This window comes from Carettochelys insculpta, chromosome 31, assembly GCF_033958435.1.
Source record: "Carettochelys insculpta isolate YL-2023 chromosome 31, ASM3395843v1, whole genome shotgun sequence".
Taxonomy (NCBI): domain Eukaryota; kingdom Metazoa; phylum Chordata; order Testudines; family Carettochelyidae; genus Carettochelys; species Carettochelys insculpta.
This window is the reverse complement of record NC_134167.1, coordinates 3,413,458-3,439,527: the sequence shown is the minus strand read 5'-3', so window position 1 is coordinate 3,439,527 and position 26,070 is coordinate 3,413,458. Positions and strand designations below refer to the sequence as shown.

General features: G+C 46.6%; 1 protein-coding gene across 1 annotated transcript in view; it reads right to left on the bottom strand.

The window, feature by feature from the left end:
- LOXL2 (lysyl oxidase like 2) overlaps window positions 1–26,070 on the bottom strand; it is a 71,119-nt gene that overhangs the window by 20,492 nt on the left and 24,557 nt on the right. Inside the window, exons 4-5 of the mRNA XM_074981654.1 lie at window positions 12,324–12,535; window positions 4,073–4,292 (exon numbers count right to left, since the gene is read on the bottom strand). Of these exons, the coding sequence (XP_074837755.1) occupies window positions 4,073–4,292; window positions 12,324–12,535 (432 nt within the window). The remainder of the gene's footprint in view (window positions 1–4,072; window positions 4,293–12,323; window positions 12,536–26,070) is intronic.

The following is a 26,070-nucleotide window of genomic DNA, read 5'->3' as shown; positions in this document are numbered from 1 at the left end:
CAGCCAATTTGGTACAATTAGCGTGTTTGGTTAAGAACATTGGGCCTCGAATCATAGTGTGAACATCTGCTTTCATAAGAACAAAAGAAGAAAAGGCTAAATAAACTGAAAGCCAATGCATCATCCAAGTACACTGTGTCCAGGCCTTCCCATAAGGCAGAGGAAATTCTGCCTTCCAAAAGGCTACAGATTAAGTAACTATTAGTAAGGGAATAAATGTAGCCTTTTCACAAGTTGTGTGGTAATTTGTTGTCCTAGAACATTGATCCCAGCTGATTATATCTTAAAAATGTGCTGGATCTACCCTTTGATACGTTAGAGGCCTGATCCTGTCCCCATGAAAGTACGTGGGAGTTGTGCCTTAGGATCGTGGCCTCAAAATCACTTTTTCTTTTCTTCGCACACCAGAATGCTACAGGTGCCTTTTGAGATAGTCTTAATTACGTGGTTACTTGCTGTGTATTATTCAGTCACTAGAGGTCTCTGCTTTTCAGACTAGGTGGGATCCCTGGAAAACAGGCAAGAATAAGCTGAATCTTTAGCTAAACCTGTTTGTCCATAGAGGCAACTGTTCCCTTAATAAATGCCTTCCGTTTAAAATGGACTACGAATCTCCTGTTCAGAAAAAGGTTAAAAACTCTACCTATATTAAGTCACAGGCTTCATGCAAGACTTCATTAATTAGGTATCTAAAGTGCTTTGAGAATCCCCAGTCAAAGAACTGTACTGTAAAGTATATGATAATATAGAAACCCACGGTAGCTCACCTGCATCACACTTAGAGGGCAAAAATAGCACCATTCCCTAGTAAACCCTTCCCTTCATGTCCCTGCAATCCTATGAAAAAAGATCATCTGTTCCATAGGCTATCCCAGAAGGCATTCCACAGTGGATTCCCGAGATACCCGCCGGACAGTGATGTTACCGACGTTTAAGGACTCAGAAATATTTGACTCGGCAGAAGAAAACACCCAACATAATTATAACATGCAGTGGAAAAGACATGTCTGCCACCCTGAGCCCGGGGAAAATCAAAGCCAGCCAAAGCTGCCCAAGATAGCACAACATCAATCGTATACCTTTGGCTTGGTAAGTGCAGTTCCAGACATCACACCATAGGTATGATTACACAGAGGTGATATTACTGAAGAATTACCATATGCAGTTAAATGCCAGGAAAAACAGATGAATGATCTTGTGGTTAAGGCACTAGACTGGGAGTCAGGAGATCTGGGTACTTTCCCAGCTCTGACACAATCTCCCTCTGTAACTTAGGGTAAGCCAATGCCACTTTGTGCCTCAGTTTCCCATTTTCAATCCCTCCTTTTAGCTGACTATGGAGGAAGGATGAGTCAAGATCCTTGGAATAGGCTAAAGAGTCTTTTGTTGCTGCAGTTTATTATGGTTCAAATCCAGCCCAGGATAGATTTAATTCAGCATTGGTCCCTGGGATGATTAAAACCTTTTTCTACTCTGCCCATTATCTTCTAACTAGAGAGATAAGTGGTTGGTATGGCAGCTGGAGGATGTGAAGGCTGCCAAAAGTAAGTGAACGGGAGGTGACTTGTGGGAGGCCTGAACCCAAAGAACATCAAGTGTTTAAAACTGGAGATGCAGAGAGCCCTTCAGGTCAGCTGAAGGACATCCAGAGCCTTCATGTGTGTTTAAACAATTAATCGGAGATGTGAACAGCTCAGAAGAGTAGCCATGGTTTACAGAACCTTTCACCTCTGAGGCTCAGATCCTGTTAACACTTGACCACACACTTCAAGCATGTGAATAGTCAATGGCCCAACCAAGGTCAAAGCTCTATTGTTTCAGGCCTTGTGCAGATATAATCGGAGACATGTTTCTTTGAAGGACTTATGGTCTGGACAGACCAGGTGGATAAAAGGTGGCCAGGGACAGAAGGATGGAGAGTGAATGTAACTTGCCAAAGTTGTTCAGCAAGTCAGTGGCAGATATGGGAACTGAATCCCTGTCTCCTGACACCTATTCTAGTGATCTATTAACTAGGCCATGCTGTTTTTCACATGCCTAACATTGCCTGTGCAAAAAACCCAGACTTCAGCCAATAGCTTGAATCCAGTACAGCTTAGCAGGGACCAAATGCCTTTCCCATTTCATTTTGGTGAACTTTGTGAATCGAGTTTGTCTGTGTCCTGGTGTCCACATGACCATCCCCACCATTGCTCTTGCTGACATACTCGTTGGCAGGCTCAGCAAAGAGGCCAAATAGGGACTGCAGTTCTAGCCCCCAGGCTGCCCTCATGGCAATGGGCTGGCAGGCATCACACTCTTGTGATCAGCTTGGGGGCGGGGATGTGTGGGAGGACACACGTCTTCATTCTCCAAGGGTGGGGTCACTTTGGCTCAGCTCCCCAGGACTAAACCCCCTTAAAATCCAAACAGTCGCCCGTGCTAGGATCTTGTGTCACTCTGCGGGACTTGTCAGCAGAAGGCACAAAAGAGCCAAGCTCTCCGATTATCTGTAATATGTGAAAGATTACCCAGTGGAGCCAAACCAACTGCAAGGCAGCCAGCCCAGCAGCAGACAGGCAACTGTTCAACTGGCCTCAAGAGAACAAGTATTTTCTTCCTACTTGTGTACTGACTTGGCAGCTTCAGCGCTAAGTGAATCCCACAGCATCTGGAGCACAACACCCTGCATTAGAAGAGCAGGGCGGCCAGAGGCTGCATGTCCCACCCAACCTACCTATTGGGATAAAGCTCTGCTGGTGGAGGGGAAGGGCACCGAAAACTGCAAGGCTCAAAGCAGGGATCACGTATGAGGCAGGAGATTTTTTGTTTGTTTGTTTGTTTTAAAAGGCATTGGATTGGGACTCAAGAGATTTGGGTTCTATGCCTACATCTACCACTGATGCTGGGTAAATGGCTTAGGGCCCATCTGCACTGCAGTCCTGGGGTTTGACTGCAGCTTGTGTCAGCATCATGAACTAGCTTGGACTGAAGTGGCTTGGATACCAGAGCAGCAAAGCTGTGGCAGTGTGGCTCAGTGGTTCCAACGATTACCCAGGATTCTAGGGGAGCTTATACAGCCTGTGCTGCTGTACCATCACTGTTCTGACTTAACTAGATTAAAAGCTACCTTGGATAGATCTACCCAAACTGCCATCTCACACAGGTCCTGCGATGTGGACATAGAGTCTCTCTGTGCCTCAGCTACCCTTCTGCTCCTATCCTTTGTCTTGTCTACGTTGGCCTTGATCCTGCAACTAGCTCCTTGCAAAGGCAGACTGAGATCAATGGAGGGATACCCAGGCAGAACAATTTGCAGACTGGAGTCTTCAGCTGTAAGCTTTTCCTGGTAGGGGCATTCTATGTACAGCACCTAGCACAGCACAGTCCTGATGTGGGGAGAGGTCTTGAAACACAAGTTGCACACAAATGATAAATAATTATTTGAGTTGGTAAAACCCTCAAAGGAACTAAATTACATCTCCCTTCCAATGCTTTTAACCCGCTCAGCATTAGACAGGAATTCAAAAAATTCTAACCAGCTCTACAGCCCATTGAAGAACAAGGACCAAGTTGTCAAAATCCTCCCGCCTTTGTTTTGTTTTAACTTTTGGCTGAAATGTGAAACAGATGAAAGTTTTCACAGAGATTTCTAAATCAAACTAAGTTCATCCAGCTCTACCACCACCACCAATGTTTCTGAACGAATGGCACGTAGTTGTACCATTAGTCACACAGAAATGTGTGTCCAAACAGACTATAGCTTGGATCCTCCAAGGATTTACTTATATGCTTAAACTTTATGCACTGTGAACAGCTCCAGTGAAGTAGATGGACCACTCAGTAGGCAAAGCTATGCGCCTGGATGAGTCTTTGTAGATTTGGGGCCTGTATTGCGGACAAGAACGTGTGTGTGATTCACAGTAAACTACTCCACGTTCATTAGGCTAATTTGCATTGTTATTTGAGCTGGATGAAATTTGCTTAATTTGTGATATTGTCACAGGTCCAACAGTGGGATTGCACTCGCGCAGTTTAACCCCTCCTAATGACAAAGCTCTTTACGCTGGGATGGCTGGATCTTTTGCCGTACCTCTTGCCTGAAGGCTTTTCGGAAGCCGCTGTGGCTGCTGGGAGCAAAGGCACGCCCAGGGATGCAGCTCACCACAGCAGGCATCCCGTTTTCACAGGTGACGTTCCTGGCATTCACACTGAGGCGGTGGCCCAGTCTGCAGCTAGAGATGTGAGTCTCGCTGCCAGTGCAGTCCATAGAATAAGCCCAGTATTTCTGCTTCCTCTTGCTGGCATATATCCTGAAAGAGAAAGGAAATGGGGCACTAGCAAAGGAAATCATTCACTGCACAGCCAGCCTGTGGGACTCCCTGTCACAAGAAGTTGCTGAGAAAAATACTGCAGTTGCAATTTTAAAAGAACCCTGGATTGACTGAAGACTACAGCTATGTTTCTAGCAAATGCTTTACATTCAGAGGGGCCACACAAAATGCAGTGGACAACCTCAGTCCCTTTCCCCATGGGCAGCTGTCCAAAAGTGGCAGAACCCACAATTCAACAATAGGGTCTAATTGCCTATCTTTGCAATCAGTCTCAGCAGAGGTGTCTAGGCTGGAATGGTTCATAGATATGGAGCTGCAACCTTCCTAGAACTAGTAACAGAGAGGAAGCCGTGCTAGCCTATATACTCTCAAAACAAACAAGCAGTCCAGTGGCACTTTAAAGACTCACAAAATAATTTTTTAGGTGATGAGTTTTCATGGGACAGATCCACTTCTTCAGACCCGAGCCAGACCTGAACAGACTCAATATTTAAGGCACAGAGAACCAAAAACAGTAATCACGGTGGGCAAATCAGAAACATCATCATCAAGGTGAGCAAATCAGCGAGCAGAGGGGCGGGGGGAGGGGGAGTCATGAATTAGATTAAGCCAAGTATGCAAACGAGCCCCTATAGTGACCCAGAAAATTCCAGTCTCGGTTCAAACCATGTGTTAATGTGTCGAACTTGAATATGAAAGAGAGTTCAGCAGCCTCTCTTTGAAGGGTGTTGTAAAAATTTCTCTTCAGTAACACGCAAACTCTTAAGTCATTAACAGAATGGCCCACTCCATTAAAATGCCAGCTAACAGGTTTGTGGATCAGGAGTGTTTCGATGTCTGTTTTGTGCCCATTAACTCTTTGTCTAAGGGAGTTAGAAGTCTGTCCAATATACAAAGCATCTGGCCATTGTTGGCACATGATGGCATATATGATGTTAGTTTAGGAACATGAGAATGTGTCCGTGTCTCTGTGAATAACCTGGTTAGATCCAGTGATGGTATCCCCAGAATACATATGTGGACAAAGCTGGCAGCAGGCTTTATTGAAAGGAAAAGTCCCAGGACTGGTGTTCCTGTCGTGTAGACTGTGGCTGTTGGCGAGAATCCTCATAAGGTTGGGAGGTTGTCTGTAGGAGAGAACAGGCCTGTCACCTAGGGCCATCTGGAGTGTGGCATCCTGATTAAGAATAGGTTGTAGGTCTTTAATAATGCATTGCAGGGGTTTGAGTTGGAGACTGTAGGTGATGACCAGTGGTTTTCTGTTCTTGTCTTTTTTAGGCCTGTCTTGGAGTAGCTGGTCTCTGGGTATTTGTCTTGCCCTGTCGATTTTTTTTTTTTTTTTCTCCTGGTGGGTAATTCAGGTTTATGAATATTTGGTAAAGATCTTGTAGTTTTTGGTCTCTGTCAGCAGGATCAGAGCAAATGAGATTGTACCTAAAGGCTTGACTGCAAACAATGGACCTAGTTATGTGTGCAGGATGGAAGCTAGAAGGATGTAGGTTAGTATAGTGATTAGTGGGTTTCCAGTACACTGTGGTACCGATCAGGCCATCCTTGATTTATACTGTAGTGTCCAGGAAATGTCTCTCTCATGTGGAGTAATTGAGGCACAAGAGCTGCATCTACACATGCACGCTACTTTGAAGTAGCGGCGCCAACTTCGAAATAGCGCCCGTCACGGCTACACGTGTTGGGTGCTATTTCGAAGTTAACTTCGACGTTAGGCGGCGAGACATCGAAGTCGCTAACCCCATGAGGGGATGGGAATAGCGCCCTACTTCGACGTTCAACGTCGAAGTAGGGAACGTGTAGACGATCCACGTCCTGCAACATCGAAATAGCGGGGTCCTCCATGGCGGCCATCAGCTGAGGGGTTGAGAGACGCTCTCTCTCCAGCCCCTGCGGGGCTCTATGGTCACCATGCGCAGCAGCCCTTAGCCCAGGGCTTCTGGCTGCTGCTGCTGCAGCTGGGGATCCATTCTGCATGCACAGGGTCTGCAACTAGTTGTCGGCTCTGTGTATCTTGTGCTGTTTAGTGCAAGTGTGTCTGGGAGGGGCCCTTTAAGGGACAGGCTTGCTGTTGAGTCCACCCTGTGACCCTGTCTGCAGCTGTTCCTGGCACCCTTATTTCGATGTGTGCTACTTTGGCGTGTAGACGTTCCCTCGCAGCGCCTATTTTGATGTGGTGCTGCCCAACGTCAACGTCGACGTTGCCAGCCCTGGAGGACATGTAGATGCTATTCATCGAGATAAGCTATTTCGATGTAGCGTGCACGTGTAGACGTAGCCAAGCTGACGGTGTGGTGCAGATTGTTAAAGTCTCTGTGGAATTCTTCTTTCATGGGAATTGTGTCCCACGAAAGCTCACCTAATAAATTATTTTGTTAGTCTTTAAAGTGCTACTTGACTGCTTTTTCATCTTCCTTGAACTAATTCCTTCAGAGCTAGTACATCTTCATGGCAGGGGAGAAGGGTCTGTCTTGTAAATAAAGGCCTACAAGGCTGCTAAAGAAAACTAACGAAAGACCCACAAACAAACCAAAAACTTTTCCCACTAGTAAATTCGCACCCAGCATGGACAGATCATTTTTAAACGTCAAACTGTGAGAAGACTGGGACAAACAAATCAAGCTTTGTTTTGGTTTTGGATGGCAAAAATCTGAAATTTCATTGGAACAACAAAATTAAAAAAGATCCATTCCAGTTGCTCTTTCCATCCTCCATCTCCACCTCCAACTGAATCTCCCTGGTGCAAGTTTAAAGGGGACCCCACAGCTACATTGCAAAAGTAACAGTCAGCATCTGATTGAGAAATGAAACACACTGAAGGCAGATCCAGGGCAAACAAGGAAACGAAGGATGGATTTGGGCCAGCAGGAACTTCCAGTCCCACTTTGGACTGAAGCCTAGGATTGAAAGGCAGTAAGAATAGTGTTCTTACTTCCTCTACGCAGCCGAAAATCCCGGCAGACGGTGACCCCAGTCAACCACTTAATAACTGATCACTTTGGTTTAAATCCGGAGCAACAAGAATGAAGTCACTGTTCAATTCACCCTGGTACAGCTGACAGCAGAATTTGCCCCCTGCCCCCTCCCTTTTTTTTTTTTTTTTTTGTTTCCCAATCAAATGGAGATTAGAATCTGCCCAATGCTGAAATATTTATACTGACGAGAGCTGGCTGTCCTGGCCTTAGTTTTGTACGAGAAAAATACAAGCATGAAAAGCATTTACACTGGCAACCCTTGACCCTGCCACACAAGTACAAAAAGTCAGATGAATTTGATAGGCAGGCAAGGGATGTGGGTCTGCCTTATAAAAACAAAGGAAGGGCTATCTCATTATTTCAAATAATGATTTCATTCTGGGGAATTTCTTGAAGTATTTCCATCTGGCTGGCATTCAGACTCCTAGTAAGTGGGTTGTTAATACCGAGAAAATGCCCTGGGCCTCCTGCCATCTCGCCTCCCTGGACAGATTCTGGATTTTCTAAGGGTGCAGAGAAAAAATGCCCTTAAAGGCCCACTGACTACCCAATAGGCTATGGAAGACTCTGGCACCGGTGATGTGGAAGGCCCCTATTCAAATTTCACGCATGCTGAGGTAAATTAGGAGTAACACTACCAGAGCCAAAGTCATTTGAATAAAGATTTTGGCCTCCAGCTACAGGCAAGCATCACGGGAATGTAGGGAAAACTAATCCTATCCTTAGATGGATTTCCAGAAAATCAATCACATACACTCTCCTATTACCCCCTCCACACCTGGATTCAGTGGGCCTGAACCAGTGTTCCCTGGAAGTTGTGTGTGGCTACTCAGGAAAGAAGCAAATGCTCCCAGCTGATGAGCAGAGCTCCCACAGCTAGGTTTTGTTTCCAGTGGTGGTGCACATTCACATGTATTGGTGTGCAGAGAAACATTATTCTGCACCTGGATAGAAAAGATTAGAGGAAACATTACTTGACACACCAGTTTCTGGCTCCACTGAAAGAAAGCATCTTCACCCCTGGTTTGCTCTCCTCTTGGGCAGGCCCATGCACAAGTTAGCACATATCTTTTCTGGAGCCTCGTGCAGCAGGACAGAGGAGCTGACCATCTGTTGCCTTCTGCCAAAGCTCTGGGGATCTTGCTTTTCCAGTAAGAACCAGGAGAGGTTTATTCTCCAAACAGAGGTGCTAAGCAGTGCACCATAAATCCAAACACCGATGTATGATCTCAAGGCTGAAGGCAGTTCCCAGTCACAGAAGAGAAAGGAATGGTTTGGGAAGAATACAGGCCAGAAAGCCAGGAGCTCCTGAGTTTTGTTCCCAGATCTTATCCTCTCCTGATGATCTTGGGCAAACCATGGCCGGGCTGAGCTCTTGCTGACTATAGTGAAAGGTGCAGGGGTTCAGGATGTCCAACCAGAAATCTATCTTTCCCCACTTCACCCATCAAAACTGGGGTTTTGAAAGATTTTATCAATGCTCTTAAATAAATAGCTTTGAAGGAGCAACAGGAACATGGGGAACAGTGAGGTTCATTTTGTCTCTTAACAGAAGTTGTGCCGTCAAACATAGAAGCTAAGTTATACTGAGGAATAGAACTTTGGCAGCAAGATGATGAGCTAAGCTCCCCCACCAAGCAGGATCCATCTGCAAATTATTTCACCTCCCATGGTTCTGCAAGAGCAAAGCCTAGTATCTGCTGGCACAGCCTGCCACCCTGCAGTTAGCAGGAAAGGGAATTGCTGTGGATGGATGCGGGGTGCAGCCTTCCGAAGCCAGTTTAGAAACCAGATCGGAAATCTGGTTACCCAGCTGTGGCAGAGCAGGGGGAAAGTTTCCACTCCCAGGAAAAGGCTATTTACCAAGAATGCCGTGGGAAGCCAGAGACAGGAGAAAAACATTACAGGGACTGATACACACATGGAAAAGAAGCTCGTTCCACATGACCAGGGAGGGATGGAATCTCTTTCCTCAAACCACTATGCAACGGGACCAGAAAGTGACTGGAATAAGCTACTGAATGGAGGATGAGCTGGATACAGGATGACTCATAGCCAGGATGCCTGAGCAGGACTTCAGAGTGACCACTCCTGAAGACACCAGCCCAGGTTTTACACTGGACCACGTGTCAGGAAATAGAGTTTTACTTAGATCCGGCCAGCCAGTGTTCAATACCGCTTTGCTGTGAGAAGGTGGTTTAATTAATGCATTAAATGCAAGCGTCCAGTAACTTTGGGCACACATGAAATGCCACGGCAAGGGAAACAATTCTTTCAGATGTGACAGGCCAGTCACATATTCAACATATTTTCCACCTCTCTCCATTTGTGTGTCAACAGCTCAAATACAAGTCCTTCCTTTTGCCTTTCAACAACACACAGGTACAAGGTCCCCACGATACAAGGTGGGGGGATGGGACAGCAGGCAGCAGGACTCCAGATTCTCTGCCACTGACTCATGGCATGCTTTGGAAAAGTCACTTAGGGGTTGGTATTCAGAGTATCCACAATTCCAGTTATGGTCCAGGGCAGCTGCAGACACGTAGCAGCTCCGTAAGTCAGGCTCAGTGCCACTGCCATATTTTTCTGCCATCCACATAATGGGTTTAATAAAGATGTATTTTTATATGCACCAGAGATATGCAAAAGTCCCTGACCTGAATATCCTCACACACATGCACACGGTGTGTACTTATTACAATACACATCAATCCACAGTATGTTTTAGCTCATCCATAACTACTCATCTGAACACATCAGATACGCAGGACTTAACTCAGTGCTTAAAGGCAAATGCCCGAATCCTTACTAGAGAACACAGGGAAAGAGACTGCATGCACCTAGAAACATGACCCTCAGAGAGCCCAAAGGCATGATGCGCACAGAAATATAGAATCGTAGGGCTGGAAAAGACCTCAAGAGGTCAACTAGTCCACCCCCACATACTGAGGAAGTATTAAGGCTATATAACCCCATCCCCGACGGACGCTCGTCTAATCTGTTCTCAAAAACCTCTAGTGACAGGGATTCTGCTGTACAGGGCAGGAGCACAACGACGATTATGATCCAAGGCACACGGATGGAAACACATATTCCTCTACTCCAAAAGTCCAGAACGAAACATGAGACCACCTGGTAGCAACTGTTATTTCACTGCTTGTATTACTTAGATGTCAGAAACCAAAAATTCTAGTTTGGGTTCTTCAGTTGTGCAGCGATGCCACTTCATGGGTTTCCAGCCCCAGGGCCTCCTCATCTTCATCTGATTAATGGGAAACATGAACTCAGCCTGTCAACTCCAACAGGAACCCAGAGAAACAGCTCTCCGGTGAGCTAAAGGAACAAGCAGAAAAACAACAACAATTGCTTCTGGGAAATAAAATTCTCCTCTGTTGGCTTAGTCCCTGGTCCAGCTCCATAGATCATGGCCACGGATGGAGCATCTGGATGATTTCTTAGCATAAGTCGTTTTGCAGCTGCCCCAGTGCCTATTTATTATAAGCCATAAATGTGCTTATGTTACTGGCTGGAGACAAAAACAAATCTCAGCACGCTAGCTGGGAGAGGGCTGTCCGAACTCCTGCTAGCTTTGCTCTGCATGAGGCCAGGAGGACACTGCAGGCTGTTCCTCAGGACTCACCACTCTCCTCCCGCATTTTACGCTCTCCTTGGGCCTTGCAAGAGAGCACACTCTGGAGCAGCAGTAAAGCCTCCTTACACCAGGGACACATGAACCATGTTCCACCAGGACGAACGTCATTTCAATTCCATGGGCGGCAGCAGCAGTGTTGGGAAGCCTAGGCTGCTGACCTTTCAAGCAGCGTTGTCCTCTTACCGGGCTTAGAGCAGGGCTAGCTGACATAGTGCTTGATGCAAGGAAGACAGTTAGCAGCAGCCCATCTGTTTTAGAGCTCCCAAGGCTGCTAACTTCAGTGGAGCTGGGCAATGGGAAACCTATTGGAAAATGTCTCCAGCGCAAACAGCCTCCGACCAGCAGCTGACTCACAATCCTTAAATTCATGGACTGAGTAGGCAGATGCTCCGGAACTACAGAGGGTGAACCCAGGTGACAGGCAAATGCCAGAGAAGCTTGGTAAGCCCTAGGTAAACATTTTATCTTAGACACGAAACCATAAATTCTGTGCGCTACGAGACGAAACAAAGACCCATCTTATTGCAATGCCAATTCCAACCCATTAAAACTAGCATCACCGCAAGCACCAGCCTTGATCCTGCAATTGGATCTAAGCAGATAGATCTTTGTATGGGCTCAGTCTCTCAGTGAGACTGATGGGTCTGCATGAAGAACGAAGTGCAGAACTGGGACCGTAGTCACGGAGCCGTCACATACACGCACAGAGCCCATGTCAGTACCTTTACCCGGAGGGGAGGAAACGAGGGGGAGTGTGAAATTGCATAAGGGGGGCAGAGCACGATCGCTGCTGGGTCTCCGGCTCGTCCACCTCGCTGAAAGTGTGTTACTGTTATGCCTGGCTACCGATTCATAAAGCTCTTTACATTCTACAGACTTATCTTCTTACATGGGCCAAAAGGGATTTTTATGTGAACGTGGCCGAAATTCCCATTGATTTGGATGGCATTAGACAGGTTGGGGGGCCCTGCTAATTGCTAAGATGAAAAGAGGGGCCCAATGTAAAAAGTCTTCTTACCCTGCCTTAACCCACGGGAAAGGAAGGAAAAGCAAAGGGAACAGTTGGGCTGTCTAGTAGCTGGAAATAGACTTAGTGGATCAACTCCATTTTTGTCTGACTTTAAAAGAGATAAATACACTTGATCGTCTCAAAGGGTGGGGCTCAGGCTGGCCTCCTGTGCCCCCAGTTACAAGAGGAAGTGCCTCACCTTTAAAACATTCCCACCGGAGTAAAATCTGACCCAAAGGAACGAAGGAATTGGCTGCGGTACGTGCAATTCCAGGGTCTCGGCTATAATTTGAAATTTGCATTTTTGAACAAGGCCCGAGTGTTCATGAAACCCGACCAATGCTTATAAAAAGCTCCCCTCTTGCCTGTAGACCTTGACGTTGTATTTCCTCTCGCTTGGAAAGCCAAACATGCCACAGACAACTCGAGAATTATTTGTGGTCCAGTGTTTGTCACAGATCTGCTTCCAGGTCCCTCCATCTTTCACCTCCACATAGCCCTCTGTAACAGGCACACGCTTGCGGTGGGCAGCAAGGATTCCTCGCATCCTTACGTCTTCCACCTGGATGTCCATGTTCTGGGGATAAAAAGGGAAGTTTAGGGATGCATTGTACCAAGGCAACAGGTTGGAATGGTTAGATCAGGGAACTGGAAGTCTGGGCACCTGGGTTCTCCACTTGGCTTGCTCCACAGCTGAATAAACGGACGCAGGGAAGACAGAGTTTGCTTACACAAAGTCAGTACATGGAGTCCTGAAACTCTGTTCCCCACTCTCCCACTAACCTTCTGGCACTGACTCTTTCAGTGTCCCTTTCTCCAGCTCACAAGACAGACGATGATACTTTACCTGACTATGTAAAGGACTTATATACTCCCTGACAAAAAGCATATTATACGTATGAATGCAAAGTTATTGTGACCAGACCTTTACAAACAGGATGTTAGGGGAGGTGGGGTGTTAAAAAACTCCTTTGCATGAGATATTTTTGCTTAAATATTTTTTAGTCTATTTCTTTTTTTTAAAAAAGTCCCCCTTGGCTAGAGCTGAGCCATATTTTTAATTTCAGTTTTTCTGCTCGCGTAAAACCTCTTCTCCACTGATAACCAAAGGAAACTTTACAATGTGTGCACAATCCAAGATCCCCCATCACTCAGCATTTGCCAGTCACGGCTGCATTTTTCCATGCTGTGCTGCAGAATTTAGCATGCTGCAAAGGGGTAAGGGTGAGAGGGAAACAGCTACTGTCTTTGCATTTTAGGCATGACTTGCGTTGCCCCTTCACTCACATGCCTGGGCTGGAGCAAGGCTAATCTACACCAACTGAGGATTTGGCCAGGGAAGCATAAAAATGAACTTGGCCCGAAATTCGTATTATCACAGCAATGTATTTGTGCATTGCCATCCTTAATATACAGCCCAGGTACTAACATACCCGGTGCCCCTGACAGGTGACTACTCAGCTTGTTAGCCCATACCACCATATCTACACCACCAACCGGTACGCCCGCCAACTAGATTAAAGCTGGTCCATGTATGTCTACTTGTGTCACCAGGCCCGCTGACAGGGGTACAATTGCCCTGGCGCTCAGCCTTTTAAAGGAGCCTGGAGCTCTGGCTGCCACTGCCGCTACTCCGGCAGCGGCAGCTGGAACGCTGGGCCTTTGGAAGTGTTGTGGCAGTGAGGGAAAGATGGGGAGGCCCAGTATTGTGATTTGAGTGGTGCACAGGCGGGCAGCCCTAGGCCCTACCCCTTCCACCTTTGGCCTCGCCCCTTGAAGGGCACAGAGCTGGGCTCCCCTCCCACCTTGCCCCAGGACTGGGGTGGCTCTCAGCCCTGCTGTGTGTTGCAGTCACACCTTCAGTTGCAGGGTAGACACACCCAAAGTGACTTGCCCAGGGTTGCACACAGGAGGTTCTGTGGCTTGCAGAGAATGGAATGGACCCCAGTTGTTCTGAGTCCCAGGCTAGCATACAAGGCACTGAGCTATTCCTCTTCCTCCTGCCTTCCCACCAGTAAGAGCTGAGGTTTTAAAAGGGGTCTCTCCAATTGTGTGCATGCACTGGCGGTTTCTCAGACTGGATTGCTCCTTTAGATGAAATCCACTTGGGACAAGAGGAGATGAGTCACAGAAGCCACATGGATCTCACATTTTCAGCCTACATGAGGGCAAGAGGGCAGCAAGATTCTCAGAAATTCCAGACCCGAGCTCACACGGAGAGGGAAAAAAGTCTGCTGTGGCAAGCAATTAAAAAGCTTATGCAAGCTTCTATGACGCTTCCAGCAGAAATCCTTTTTCCTTTTCCACAGAATAAAAGACAACATGGTTCCAATGGTTACATCACAGCTGTGGAATTCTTCCCCACCCGACCAAGTTTAATCACTTAAAAGTGAACAAAGTCCAGCCCTTTAAAGGAAAATGTGCTGCTTTGATCCACTGCAATCAATTAAAAATACAGTTGTTACATGTCACATTTGGATTCAGAAGCCACAAGGCCCCTTCCCTGTGAGGCTGTGCTAAGTCTCTGGGAACACTGCACAGCTTCATGATCTGTCCGAGCTGGGGAGTGTGAGCTTTGCAGTGTCTCCAAAGGCTGGGTCTGAAGTCTAGACCGTCCTTTCCCAGCCCTTCTTATAAAAGCCTCCATACTCTCAACCTGGACAGTGGCTGCATTCGCAAGGAGCACTTTCACCTGCAGATACAGGGAACACAGCTGAATTTCCAGAGAGAAAACTCCATTTCTTTCCCTGCTGAGACTGTGAGGAGAGGCTGAGACCCTCCAGCCTAATGTTTCTTGCAGAAAACCCTCAGTCATAGCTTTGCCAAGTGAGTACTCAGCTCAATGTCAGTCAGTGTTGGGTTTCTTTTGCAGAGCACTTCCTGACGTGGTTTCCTGCGGTCAAGCCAGTGTTGAAACCAATGTTCAGAACCATTTACCTTTGCTACAGGAGGAGGAGAGTGTATTGCAAATCAATGGGGAGGGGTGGGATTTTGTGCAGCTCATGAAAGCTGGTGACCGGATAAATCTGTGTTAGCCTTTAAGATGCCACTGGACTCCTTGTTGTGTTTATACCTCATAGTAGAAAACCCTGAAGCATTTCACATCTACAGAGAAGTCAGACGAAAACGGGGGAGCAAGGGAACTGTCTTGTAGAGGGGGAACTGAGGCAAAGCCAAAGCGGCTTACTCAAGAGATTCTGCGGCCACGCCAAAGACCTGAACCCAGACCACAGGCACAGGCCAGTGGCTTCATAAGACAAACCTGAGCCATTCATCCCTCTAATTTGCTCAGCCAGACATGTTTTTTTCAAGGGACAGAGTCATATGTTGAAGAAACCCAACGGGCTGAAAGCATCCTACCAAGGGAAGGCTGCAAACACCTAGTGCCTCATTTGTGCACACCAAGGATTTCCAGCACCAGAGCAACAGGCGAAGAGGAAAGTCAGACATTCCACCGGGAGACACCCTTGAGCTACCCAAGCAGACCCTTCGGAGATGGAACTGCGACCTTAGAAAGGTTATTTCAAGTCAGGCAGCTGCTAGGTGCAGCGCAGGGTAACCTCCATTCTCACAACAGTGCTGATGTCTGCGGGAGTGGAAATGTAGTATCGGGGGTGAGAGGCATGCACTCCAGCCCTGCCAGTGACTCATGGTGAGAAGGATGCAGGCTGTGCATCCTGATCAGAACCCTGACATTTCTTTCTTCCCATCTTTGACACTGTCTCACATGGGCACTTCATATCACATCACACTTGCTGTATGCTCCCATTTCACAAATGGGGAAACTGAGGTGCTGAGAGTTTAAATGGCTTGCCCAAGACCATGAAAGAAATCAGTGTCAGAGCCAAGCTTATAACTCAAGTTCCTGGCTCCAGTCACACCATCTTCTCTCAGAAGAAACTCATGTACCAAAATACATCGATAAAAAAGCCAGCCAGCCACCTGGGACTTGGCTTAAACAGACCCACTCTTCATTTGTCTTGATTTGTATTTTGTCTTGGGCAAGGAGGAAAAAAAAATAAAAAGACCATATTGTCAGGAAATAAATCACCCTTTGACTTCAATTTCCAAATGACTATAACAACCACACATGAAATATCATTTCACCGTCTGCCTGAACAGCAAGTATAAGCCACATCCATTTTTCCCCTTTCACTCATTTGTTCTCTCTCTCTCTCTCTCCAACCCCACAGCCCTCCAATTGTTCTAATAATGTGTCTAACCTTTCAATTGTAACTTCCATTGACAGACTCAAGAACTGCAGATCTCGGCTTTACATGGGAAAAGTGAAGGAAGGACAGGGTGAGAAAGATCAAAGTAACTAAATGTGCATTTCTTAGGGAACTTTTTAAAAGGACTGGCAAGATTATTCCACCCACCCCATAACTCTGTATGGGTTTGGCTGGTTTCTCTCCATTGCCGTGTTCTGTAGGTTGTATGTTTTACTGAAATTGGTGAGCAGCCAGTGATATGGTAAGTACAGACAGACATGTGCTTTATCCTTCCAACACTAATGTCTGAAACAGCTGGGCTAATGGTAAAAACAGACTTCACATAAAATCAGAAGGCAACATGACAAACAACATGTAATAGCCAAAGCAGGTATCCTGATTAAACTACCATTGTTGTATTTCATGTACATGTGTAGAGAGAGACTAACAGACACAGAGTGCATTGATGTGGACAATATAACATCAATTTTTTCTATTATAGTAGCATGTAGCAGCTTCAACAGAGACTGGGGCCCTGTTGTGCGAGGTGCTGACTGGGACTTTCAAAGTAGCCCAATTAAATTAGGTCCCTGAATCCCACTGAAATTCAGTCATGCACCCTTATTATTGGATGTATTACCATAGTACCAAGATGCAACATGCAGCCTCATTGTGTTGGTGCTGCACAGATATCGTAAGAGGCAATTCTTGTCCTAAAGAGTTTCCCACCTAACAAGACAAGACGAAAAGTTTGGGAGAAAAGAAGTACTATCATCCACACTGCACCAGTGGGAAACTGAGGCACAAAGAGCTTAAGTGACTTGCCCCGGATTACACAGGGAGTCTGCAGCAGACCAAGGACTTAAACCCAGGCCTTCTGAGGCCCTAGTGCTTCAGTACAAGACCCTCATTCCCAGTCTGCAGATTCCAAACCGCTTTATTAACTCAGCCTTACGACTTCCCTGTGGTGCACATCAGATAGTTATCACCCTAGCTACAGATGGAGGAACTGAGGCCTCATTCTCAGACACGCTTGGGACCCATTAAATTTGGAGCTGTAGGACTCGGTGCAGCATATGGAATAAACCCGAGAACACTTGGCTCACCCAATACGTGTAACGATCAGCGAACACTGCACTTACTGTAAAAGGGTTCTCACATATAATCACCTTGTGTATGCAAGGGTGGACGAGAGGTAAAAACAAGAGAAGTGATGGACACATTGAATTGCCATTCCTCTTGCATACCAAGCCCTCCCCTTTGGAGCTATGCAGCTAGTTTTAAGCAACTAGTACTACCCATTTGCACCAACAGCCACTGAGAAGTGCTGTCCCATCTATCCCAAATCTCAGTTCTCCTGTTGCTTGGTCTTCAAGTACTGGTCTAATCCAGACCTGGATCCAAAACCTCAGCCTGTCTCTGCTTATTAACATCCCAGCCATATATTTTATATGTAGTCAGCGCTAGCAATTGCATTAATATTTCTAGAGTTAATTTCTCTCTGAAAGGGTCATGTTTCTTGCATTGTTGACCCCACTCACACAGATAAACATGTCTGTTCCTTTCTTGCCTGGCATCTTGCCACAAGCTGCTGTGCTTGTTTTATCCAAGTGTCATTTTGGCAGCAAGCGAGCCAACATAAAAGCAATAAATAATCCTCAAGCCAGATTTTCTCATCCCTGATTTCAGCTGTTTTACCTTTGAGGTGTGAAGAGCCAAGCGAGCCAGGCAGAACGGGGAGGTGGGCTGGGTGCAGGAGAAAGCATGGCAGATCTTTGGCTAGGGTTTTCGAGTGATAGCTCCGCCAAAAACAACTCACTTCAAGTCGCGGTGCCCAGGTTTGAATGAAGTAAAACCCCAGTCTAAACTAGACTGAGGGGCTCCAGAGGAAATCAAGGCAATTCAACAGATTCAGTTCCGAACTCTGCCACAGATCTCACTGTAAATAGTCCTATCAAGAGCCACGTTCGTTTGAAAAGCATGGAGCCCTCTCATATAACACAGTCCATGAAATGTATTATTGGTCCCTCCTTTTTCCCCCATCTCCTGCAGATCGTCTGTCTAGTTGTGAACTCTTCAGGGCCAGGCTGCCTCTCATGTGTAGTCACATCACATGCAGCACAATGAGGACTAAATCTTGGTTGAGGCGGCTTGGAGCCACCAGCACGCAAATAAATAAAGCAAACTCTAATTCCGAGAACTGGAACAGTTTGAACAATCTCCTTTCCCCCTTGCTTCTTTCCAGTTCTCAGGTCTGTGTTGGGTTCCCTCACACCTCCTCTACAGCCTTGGAGATGGCCCCTTCCACATAACCAACAGCCAAGAGTGTTACATAACCACAAATCTCAGCCTCCCAAAGCTTGGGCCTGTGCAGACGCAGTAAAAATACAAGTGTTCTTGCAAACATGGGGCTGACGGACCCAGATCGTTGGCAGGGGGAATGGAATCTGCAATATTAGGGGGCAAAGCCATGGGCCTCTACCACGAGCTAAAAGCCAGCTGGCCTCTCAGCCACAGCTGTGGAGCAGAGACTTCCCTCTCACTTGTCAGTGGTCTCAGGGCCTCTGGGGTTTCAGAAAAATTGACACGACTCTCAGCTGATGCATGTAATCAGGTTGTCTGAATCAGAAGTTCTCTGACAGCATCAGCTCTGATTGCAGAAGGCTTGCACAACCTTCACATTGCCCATCACCACGCACCATCTATTTTGCATTAGGCAGAGCAAACAAGTCCCACTAAACCAGCGTTTCCCAAACTTAAAACATTCGCGTATCCGTTTCTGGACCTGGGTCTTATCAGCACACCACCTCTCCCTGTGCTGTCCCAGCGCTTATCTCCTGACTTTTAGTCATTTATTTTCTGCCATGTACCCCTTGAAATCCTTCTGCGTACCGAAGTTGGGACACGTACCACACTTTGGGAAACGCTAGTCTAAACGATCCACTAGTCACCCCTCCTCCCCCACGCACTCTGTGCAACAGTCACACCCTTTAAACGCCCAGGTGGATGCAGATTATTGCCTGGACCAGAATGGATATGGTGTCTTATTCCCAGGGATCTGGTCCCCAGCCCCCAGGCTCTACTATTTACTGTTGATTTAAAAGAAACCAAACAAGGAGTGGCAGAATATCAGCCTGTTTATCCCGTTAGTATTGCTGTAGCTCCAAAAGCACTAGCTCATGGCTTTACATAGGAATTTTCCAAGAGAATGAGGCACCTCATTCCCAGCAAACTGAGCACCTCAGTCCCTTAGGTCTTCTTGGAAACTCCCACCCTGCAGCCATAAGGCAGAGAGAGGTGCCGCTCCCGTGCTCTGAATACACACAGCAGCGGTATTAGCCTCGCGGGGCAATGCTTGCTTCTCAGCACACGCTCGGCAGAGCTGGTTGGTATCAAGCAGAAGCCTCCCAACTGGCCAGACAACAGGAGCACGAGGACAGAGATGAGGCCTGAGATGGGAGGATAAAGAAGGTTCCTTATGTCCTTTTGTAGTCTCAGCCCAGAAGAGTCCTTGTATTGCAGACTGAGCAGGAGAAATGGTAGTTCACATTCTACTTCCAGTAAAACCCTCAGGCCTATGGCATCGCTGCTAATCTGTTTTCCTTGCCCAACTAGAAGGCTCACACCCTTCCATTTAGAAGAGGAGTAACTGTTTTTCCTCAACATTACCCACTCCAGCTCAACCTATTTTTTCCGTCCCCTCTGAACTGTCCCAGTTTGACATTCCTCAGACTTTCCTCAGCTCATCAGACCCCATGGCTCTGAGTGAACATTTAAAAAAAAAAAAAAAAAAAAAAAAAAGGACACTGATCCCAGCTGAGAAGACCCTGTAGGCGACTTTGGCAACACACAACAGCTGGGATCTTCAGAAGAGAAGCTCAATTATCACATTCATTATACACCCACTCAGTTACATCTTGCAAGAGCCAGCTGGGAAACTGACAGGATGATCTAGTCTGAGCACTTGCAGGTTGACAGATAAGCAAGTCCAGTGCTTTTAAACACACATCTTGGTACTGAGCTGGTGATTTATCCCAAGACAAAGGGTCAAAGTAGGTCCGGAGGGGGATTTGATCATTTGTCGTGTTGCAGGATTTTGCCTCTGTACATCCTAATATTATGTTACCATCTCTAGAGCTGGATGAGAACTGCACAGACAGAGCTTGGAAGAGCTTGTTTGAATGTAGCTTTGAGTTATTTGGTTCAAGACATTCACTACCCTATTTATTCACAAACATGTATTTCATGTTCCTGTTCTCATGAAAGTTTGGGAAGCAGCTAGTGCTTGTATGGATACTTGCATTAAGACACCGCCAGGGTCTCTTTGTACTAACAAGAACTGTGGTTATTCTGTACTTACAGCTCTCCTATTTTACAAAGCTTTAGTCATCCAATCAGACAGTAGAGACAATTCCATGTGATCTTGGTGGCTAGCCAATCATGCCTATAAGTCCATGTATTATTACATACCTTACAGAGAGCAGACATTCAAAGAAAAACTACATAATAGATACAGACTTCTACACAGCTTGAATTCCAACTGTCTCCCTTGTTCAACAGGGACCACACCTTATCTAGAACACCATACAGCATGTGGAAAGATCAAGCTGGATAATATACTGGAAGTCAATGCACCACTGTGAGTAAAAAGTAGCAAACAATCAAAGCAAGCAGTCCAGTAACACACCAGTGGTGGAAATCAATTCCAACAGTTTAAACAGATATGAACAGCAGGAAAAACCCCTTCATCCTTTTTCTGGGTACGGACACGAGGCAGTAGGTCTGGTCAATTTACCACATTGGCTCCTTCCAAGGCCATTTTAAAAAATGGAGGAAGCTACATGAGCAAATCAAGAGGGATTAGAGTTCTGCATATTACCAAAGTACTGGGCATGCCATGTATTTCCATCTCTCACATCCCCTTCAGGAGTGGCCAGCCCAACAATGAGTGAGCTCAGCACCAGAATATATTTCTGGCCCGATGAGGCCTTTTACACCTGTCAAAATGCTAATGTTCTTGGTGATATTGCCACCCGTGAGATGTAAGTGAATCCTGGGCACAAAATCAGAACAGCCTCATCAGGTTGTAGGAATTTAAAACCATCCCCATTCTACGTGAGCATAAATTAATTATATATTGGGGTACAGCTCCCTCTCTTACAACAGCATCTAGCTTTTACCTAACGTTATAGGTCAGTAGATCTCACAACATGTCACAAAGGAGGTAGCTGGCTACCATTATTCTCATTTTACAGATGTGAAAACGAGCACAATGCAGAGCGGTGACTTGCCCAAGAGCATCCAGCCAGGAGTTGAGCCAGGAAGAGAACCCATATTGAAACCCTCTTCTGTGCTCTACTCACAAGGTTATACTGTCTCCTTATAAAACCTTGGAAAGTAAATCAAACTTCCTAGAAAGCCACAATTCATATATTGCTGTTTTCCTCTTCAATCTTCTCTCTGTTTATGCTTCTCTTCCATATGCCTGGCCTGTCCCACAGTCCCCAAGGCTATATAAACACTTTTTTATTTTGTAACAGCAACAAAAGGGTCCTGTGGCACCTTATAGACTAACAAAAAATTTTGAGCATGAGCTTTCGTGAGCACAGACTCACTTCATTAGATGCTGGTCTTGGGAATCTGCAGGGCCAGGTATAAATAAGCCAGAGCAAGGGTGGGGATAACAAGGTTGAATTTTTATTTTGGTTACCATTATGGTCTAAAAACACTTCCCCAGATGTTTTTGCTTCCAAAGCCCAAAGTCATGACGTTGGCAACCCACACTAGAAATCTATTTACTCTTTCTCTTAAAACTCAAAAATGTCCCCATCCAGCCATTTGCTCACCCCAGCAGTCCTTTACTGAATCAAAGATAACAATTTATCCACTCCCCATCCCAGTGAAGGCATTATCCAGGGAGCTCCATGGTCTTAAAGTGACCTTTACACTGAGCAGTCTTCCCACATAAGAACATAAGAATGGCCATACTGGGTCAGACCAAAGGTCCATCAAGCCCAGCATCCCATCTGCCGACGGTGGCCAATGCCAGGTGCCCCAGAGAAGGAGAACAGAAGACAAGTGATTTATCTCCTGCCATCCATCTCCTGCCCTTGTTATGAAGGCTAGGGCACCATACTTTATCCCTGGCTAATAGCCATTTATGGACCTGACCTGCAAAAATTTATCAAGCTCTTTTTTAAACCCTAATAGAGTCCTGGCCTTCACAGCCTCCTCGGGCAAGGAGTTCCACAGGTTGACTGTGCGCTGTGTGAAGAAAAATTTCCTTTTATTAGTTTTGAACCTACTACCCATCAATTTCATTTGGTGTCCCCTAGTTCTTGTATTATGGGAAAAGGTAAATAATTTTTCTATATTCACTTTCTCCACACCATTCATGACTTTATATACCTCTATCATATCGCCCCTCAATCGCCTCTTTTCCAAACTGAAAAGTCCCAGTCTCTCTAGCCTCTCCCCATATGGGACCCTTTCCAAGCCCCTAATCATCTTAGTCGCCCTTTTCTGAACCTTTTCTAATGCCAATATATCTTTTTTGAGGTGAGGAGACCACATCTGCACGCAGTACTCGAGATGTGGGCGTACCATAGTTTTATATAGGGGAAGTATGATATCTTTTGTCTTATTATCGATCCCTTTTTTAATAATTCCTAACATCCTATTTGCCTTACTAACTGCCGCTGCACACTGCGTGGATGTCTTCAGAGAACTATCCACTATAACTCCAAGATCCCTTTCCTGATCTGTCGTAGCTAAATTTGACCCCATCATGTAGTACGTGTAATTTGGGTTATTTTTTCCAATGTGCATTACCTTACACTTACCCACATTAAATTTCATTTGCCATTTTGCTGCCCAATCACTCAGTTTGCTGAGATCTTTTTGTAGTTCTTCACAATCCCTTTTGCTTTTGACTGTCCTGAACAACTTGGTGTCATCTGCAAACTTTGCCACCTCACTGCTTACCTCATTTTCTAGATCATTGATGAACAAGTTGAACAGGATCGGTCCCAGGACTGAGCCCTGGGGAACACCACTAGTTACCCCCCTCCATTGTGAAAATTTACCATTTATTCCAACCCTTTGTTTTCTGTCTTTTAACCAATTCCCGATCCATGAAAGGACCTTTCCTCCTATCCCATGACCACCTAATTTACATAAAAGCCTTTGGTGTGGGACCGTGTCAAAGGCTTTCTGGAAATCTAGGTATATTATGTCCACTGGGTGCCCCTTGTCCGCATGTTTATTAACCCCTTCAAACATACAGGAAATATATCTTGGTTTGAACACCTGGAGCTGGCCACACCTGCGTCTGCTGAGTAGCACTGAGTCATTATGAATAACCCAGCGCTCCGGATGTGACGTTACCGTGGTAATATGGCTGAGGTAGGACCAAGATGCTCCCTGCAGAGGAGACTCTGGAAGGGGGAATGCCAGAAGAAGACTGCTTTGATTATAAGGTCTTCAGAGCAGGGAGCCCAGCACCTCACACGATGGATCTTGGTGGACGATGGGGGCTGTTAGGCACGAATGCAGTGCAAATAAGGCATGACAATAATTGCGGAGGCTTTCACAAGCAGCCTCGCCCTTGCACGAGAAGTTGCCAGCAATGGAGGTGTGCAGCAAGAGCACCTAATTAGCCCCTGCCCTTTCAGCTCCAAACAAGGGGCCTGAGGATGGGCAACACCGGCCAGCCTGAGGGCTTCGAAGACTGGGAAGGAGCAAGAAGCAGGGCAGGCACTGAGGGAGACGTCAGTTGAGGCGCAGCCAGAGGCCTCCCAGATGAAGAGAAAGCCCTGCAAAGCCTGGGTGTATTTTGGCACTTGTGGTTGAACAAGCCAAGGTGAAAAAGACAGACATGTTGCACCACCCTGAGGACTCGCCAAGCCTGACTGGGGAGGGCACCTGGCACCCAGGCACACCATTCCAAGGTAACACAGGAGAAACGCTGGGGGAGGGGACCAGCTGGTAGATGCGAGACAGCGTATAGCAGCACACAAGATCTTGGAGATCCTTCACGGTGGCCCTTGTTAGCTGCAGTCCAGGAACAGAGTCATGTTTCTGTACCTTGAAGGAGTGCACTGAGAATAAATTTGTTAACAAGCTACTTAGGGACTGCGGTGAGGGGGAGATAATAAAATAAACAGGTGAACTGGACCCATGGGAAAAACCTGGCAAGGCCTTTGCTGCAGGATGGACTTGAAAGCGGCCACATGAGACCTCAGTCCTGTTCCCAGCCAGAGAGCATCACCTTCTCAGTTCCACCTGCTGCCCCACTCCAAACTGAGGTTAGGAGATGGAGCTGTTCAAGAATCCTCAGCCTTCCCGGTGACAAAGAGACAGACACAAACCTAACCGAAGGACGCACTGGAGCAAGCAGGAAGCAGCGCTACATAATGTACAGTATAGCATTAAACAAGCCCACTGGTTTAACATGACTGCTCTTCAGTGATGTTTGTGCGGCTACGGCTGCCAGAACAAATGCCTGGATTCCTCTCCCTGTGCCCTGGCGTACCGGGTACTGTGCGTGAGGGTTTACAGGTAGAGAAAAGCAGATGTTGAAACGGATGCAGACAGAGCAAAGCAGACTGCTCATAACAAACAAGACAATAAAGCTGCTTGTGTCAAAAATCCTTGAGAAGGGGCAAGGCAGAAAGCACGATGGGCCTGTGAAATCTTGTATCCTGTGTTTGAGCCGCTCTGAGGATAAACAGGGATTTTCTGTTTCAGTTTCAGGGCTATCAAGCCAGCAACTTTCGCCAGCACTGCAGTTGCCCTGACACGCAGGAGCAGGCCTGCTGATGGGGATGGAGGGCAAAGAGGGCAATTACCTCAGGGCCCAGTGATTTAGAGAGGCCTGGGGCTCTGGCTGCTGCTGCTTTGGCAGTGGCAGTGCTTGGAGCCCCAAGACCTTCAAATCACTTCTGGAGTACTGCTGTGCTGCTGTGTGTGGCTGTCGGGCTGCCTGGGGAGGTGGGGGTGCCGCACAGCATGCTCTGGGAAGGGCTGAGAATGTGTGCCGTGATCCAAAATGCACTGAAGTCTGGCTGCTCTTGGCCCCGCCTCCGACCCCACCCCTTCCGGGAGTATTGCGCCACATACTCCCCCTGCCTGCGGGCCGGTGTGGCAGTCAGCAATCCTGAGTAGAAGGCAGTTGAGCAGGTTGCATGGCACTTTGAAGCTGGGACTGTTTTTTTTTTGTTGTGTGTTTGTACAGCACCTGGCACAATGGACTCCAAGAAGCATTGACATGAATAAATAAGGCGTAATAATGGTTTGAGCTAGCTCTCTTAGGACTGAAATCCTGCCTTTTGCCCACAAGGACAATCCCAGTTTCCCTCCCCAATCTCCTTTCACCCACATCTTACTGACAGGATAGGGCCTGGGCCACATTTTCTAACCTAGAATCCCACCAACTAGATAAAGCCTGCCAGGCCAGCAGGGAAACCTCAGTCAGTTATACAAAAGGAACTAGATGATAAGGAAGATTTCAAAGCAGCAGAGCCTCAAAAGAGGTGAGGCTCCCTCCAAACCTTGTGCACCCCATTCCAAGTCCCAAATAGTTATATCTAAAGCACAATGTGTAGTACAACCTCTACCTAATCAACAGAGCCCAGTACAGCAGGGTCAAAAGCTGTAATGAAGACAGGACTCTCTCAGAGGGTTAACCACATTAACCTGTAGCTTCACAAATAGCAAGCAGTCCTGTGGCACCTTAGATACTAACATATTTATTAGCTCTTGAACTTTTGTGGGCAAAACCCACTTCAGATGAAAATGGAGAGGAAAACCAGACTCCAGGGTTCATATATCAGAGATCGGGGGGAAGACGTGACCTGTCACTAGTGGGGTCAGTTAATTAAGCAAATTAAGTAAGATGTAT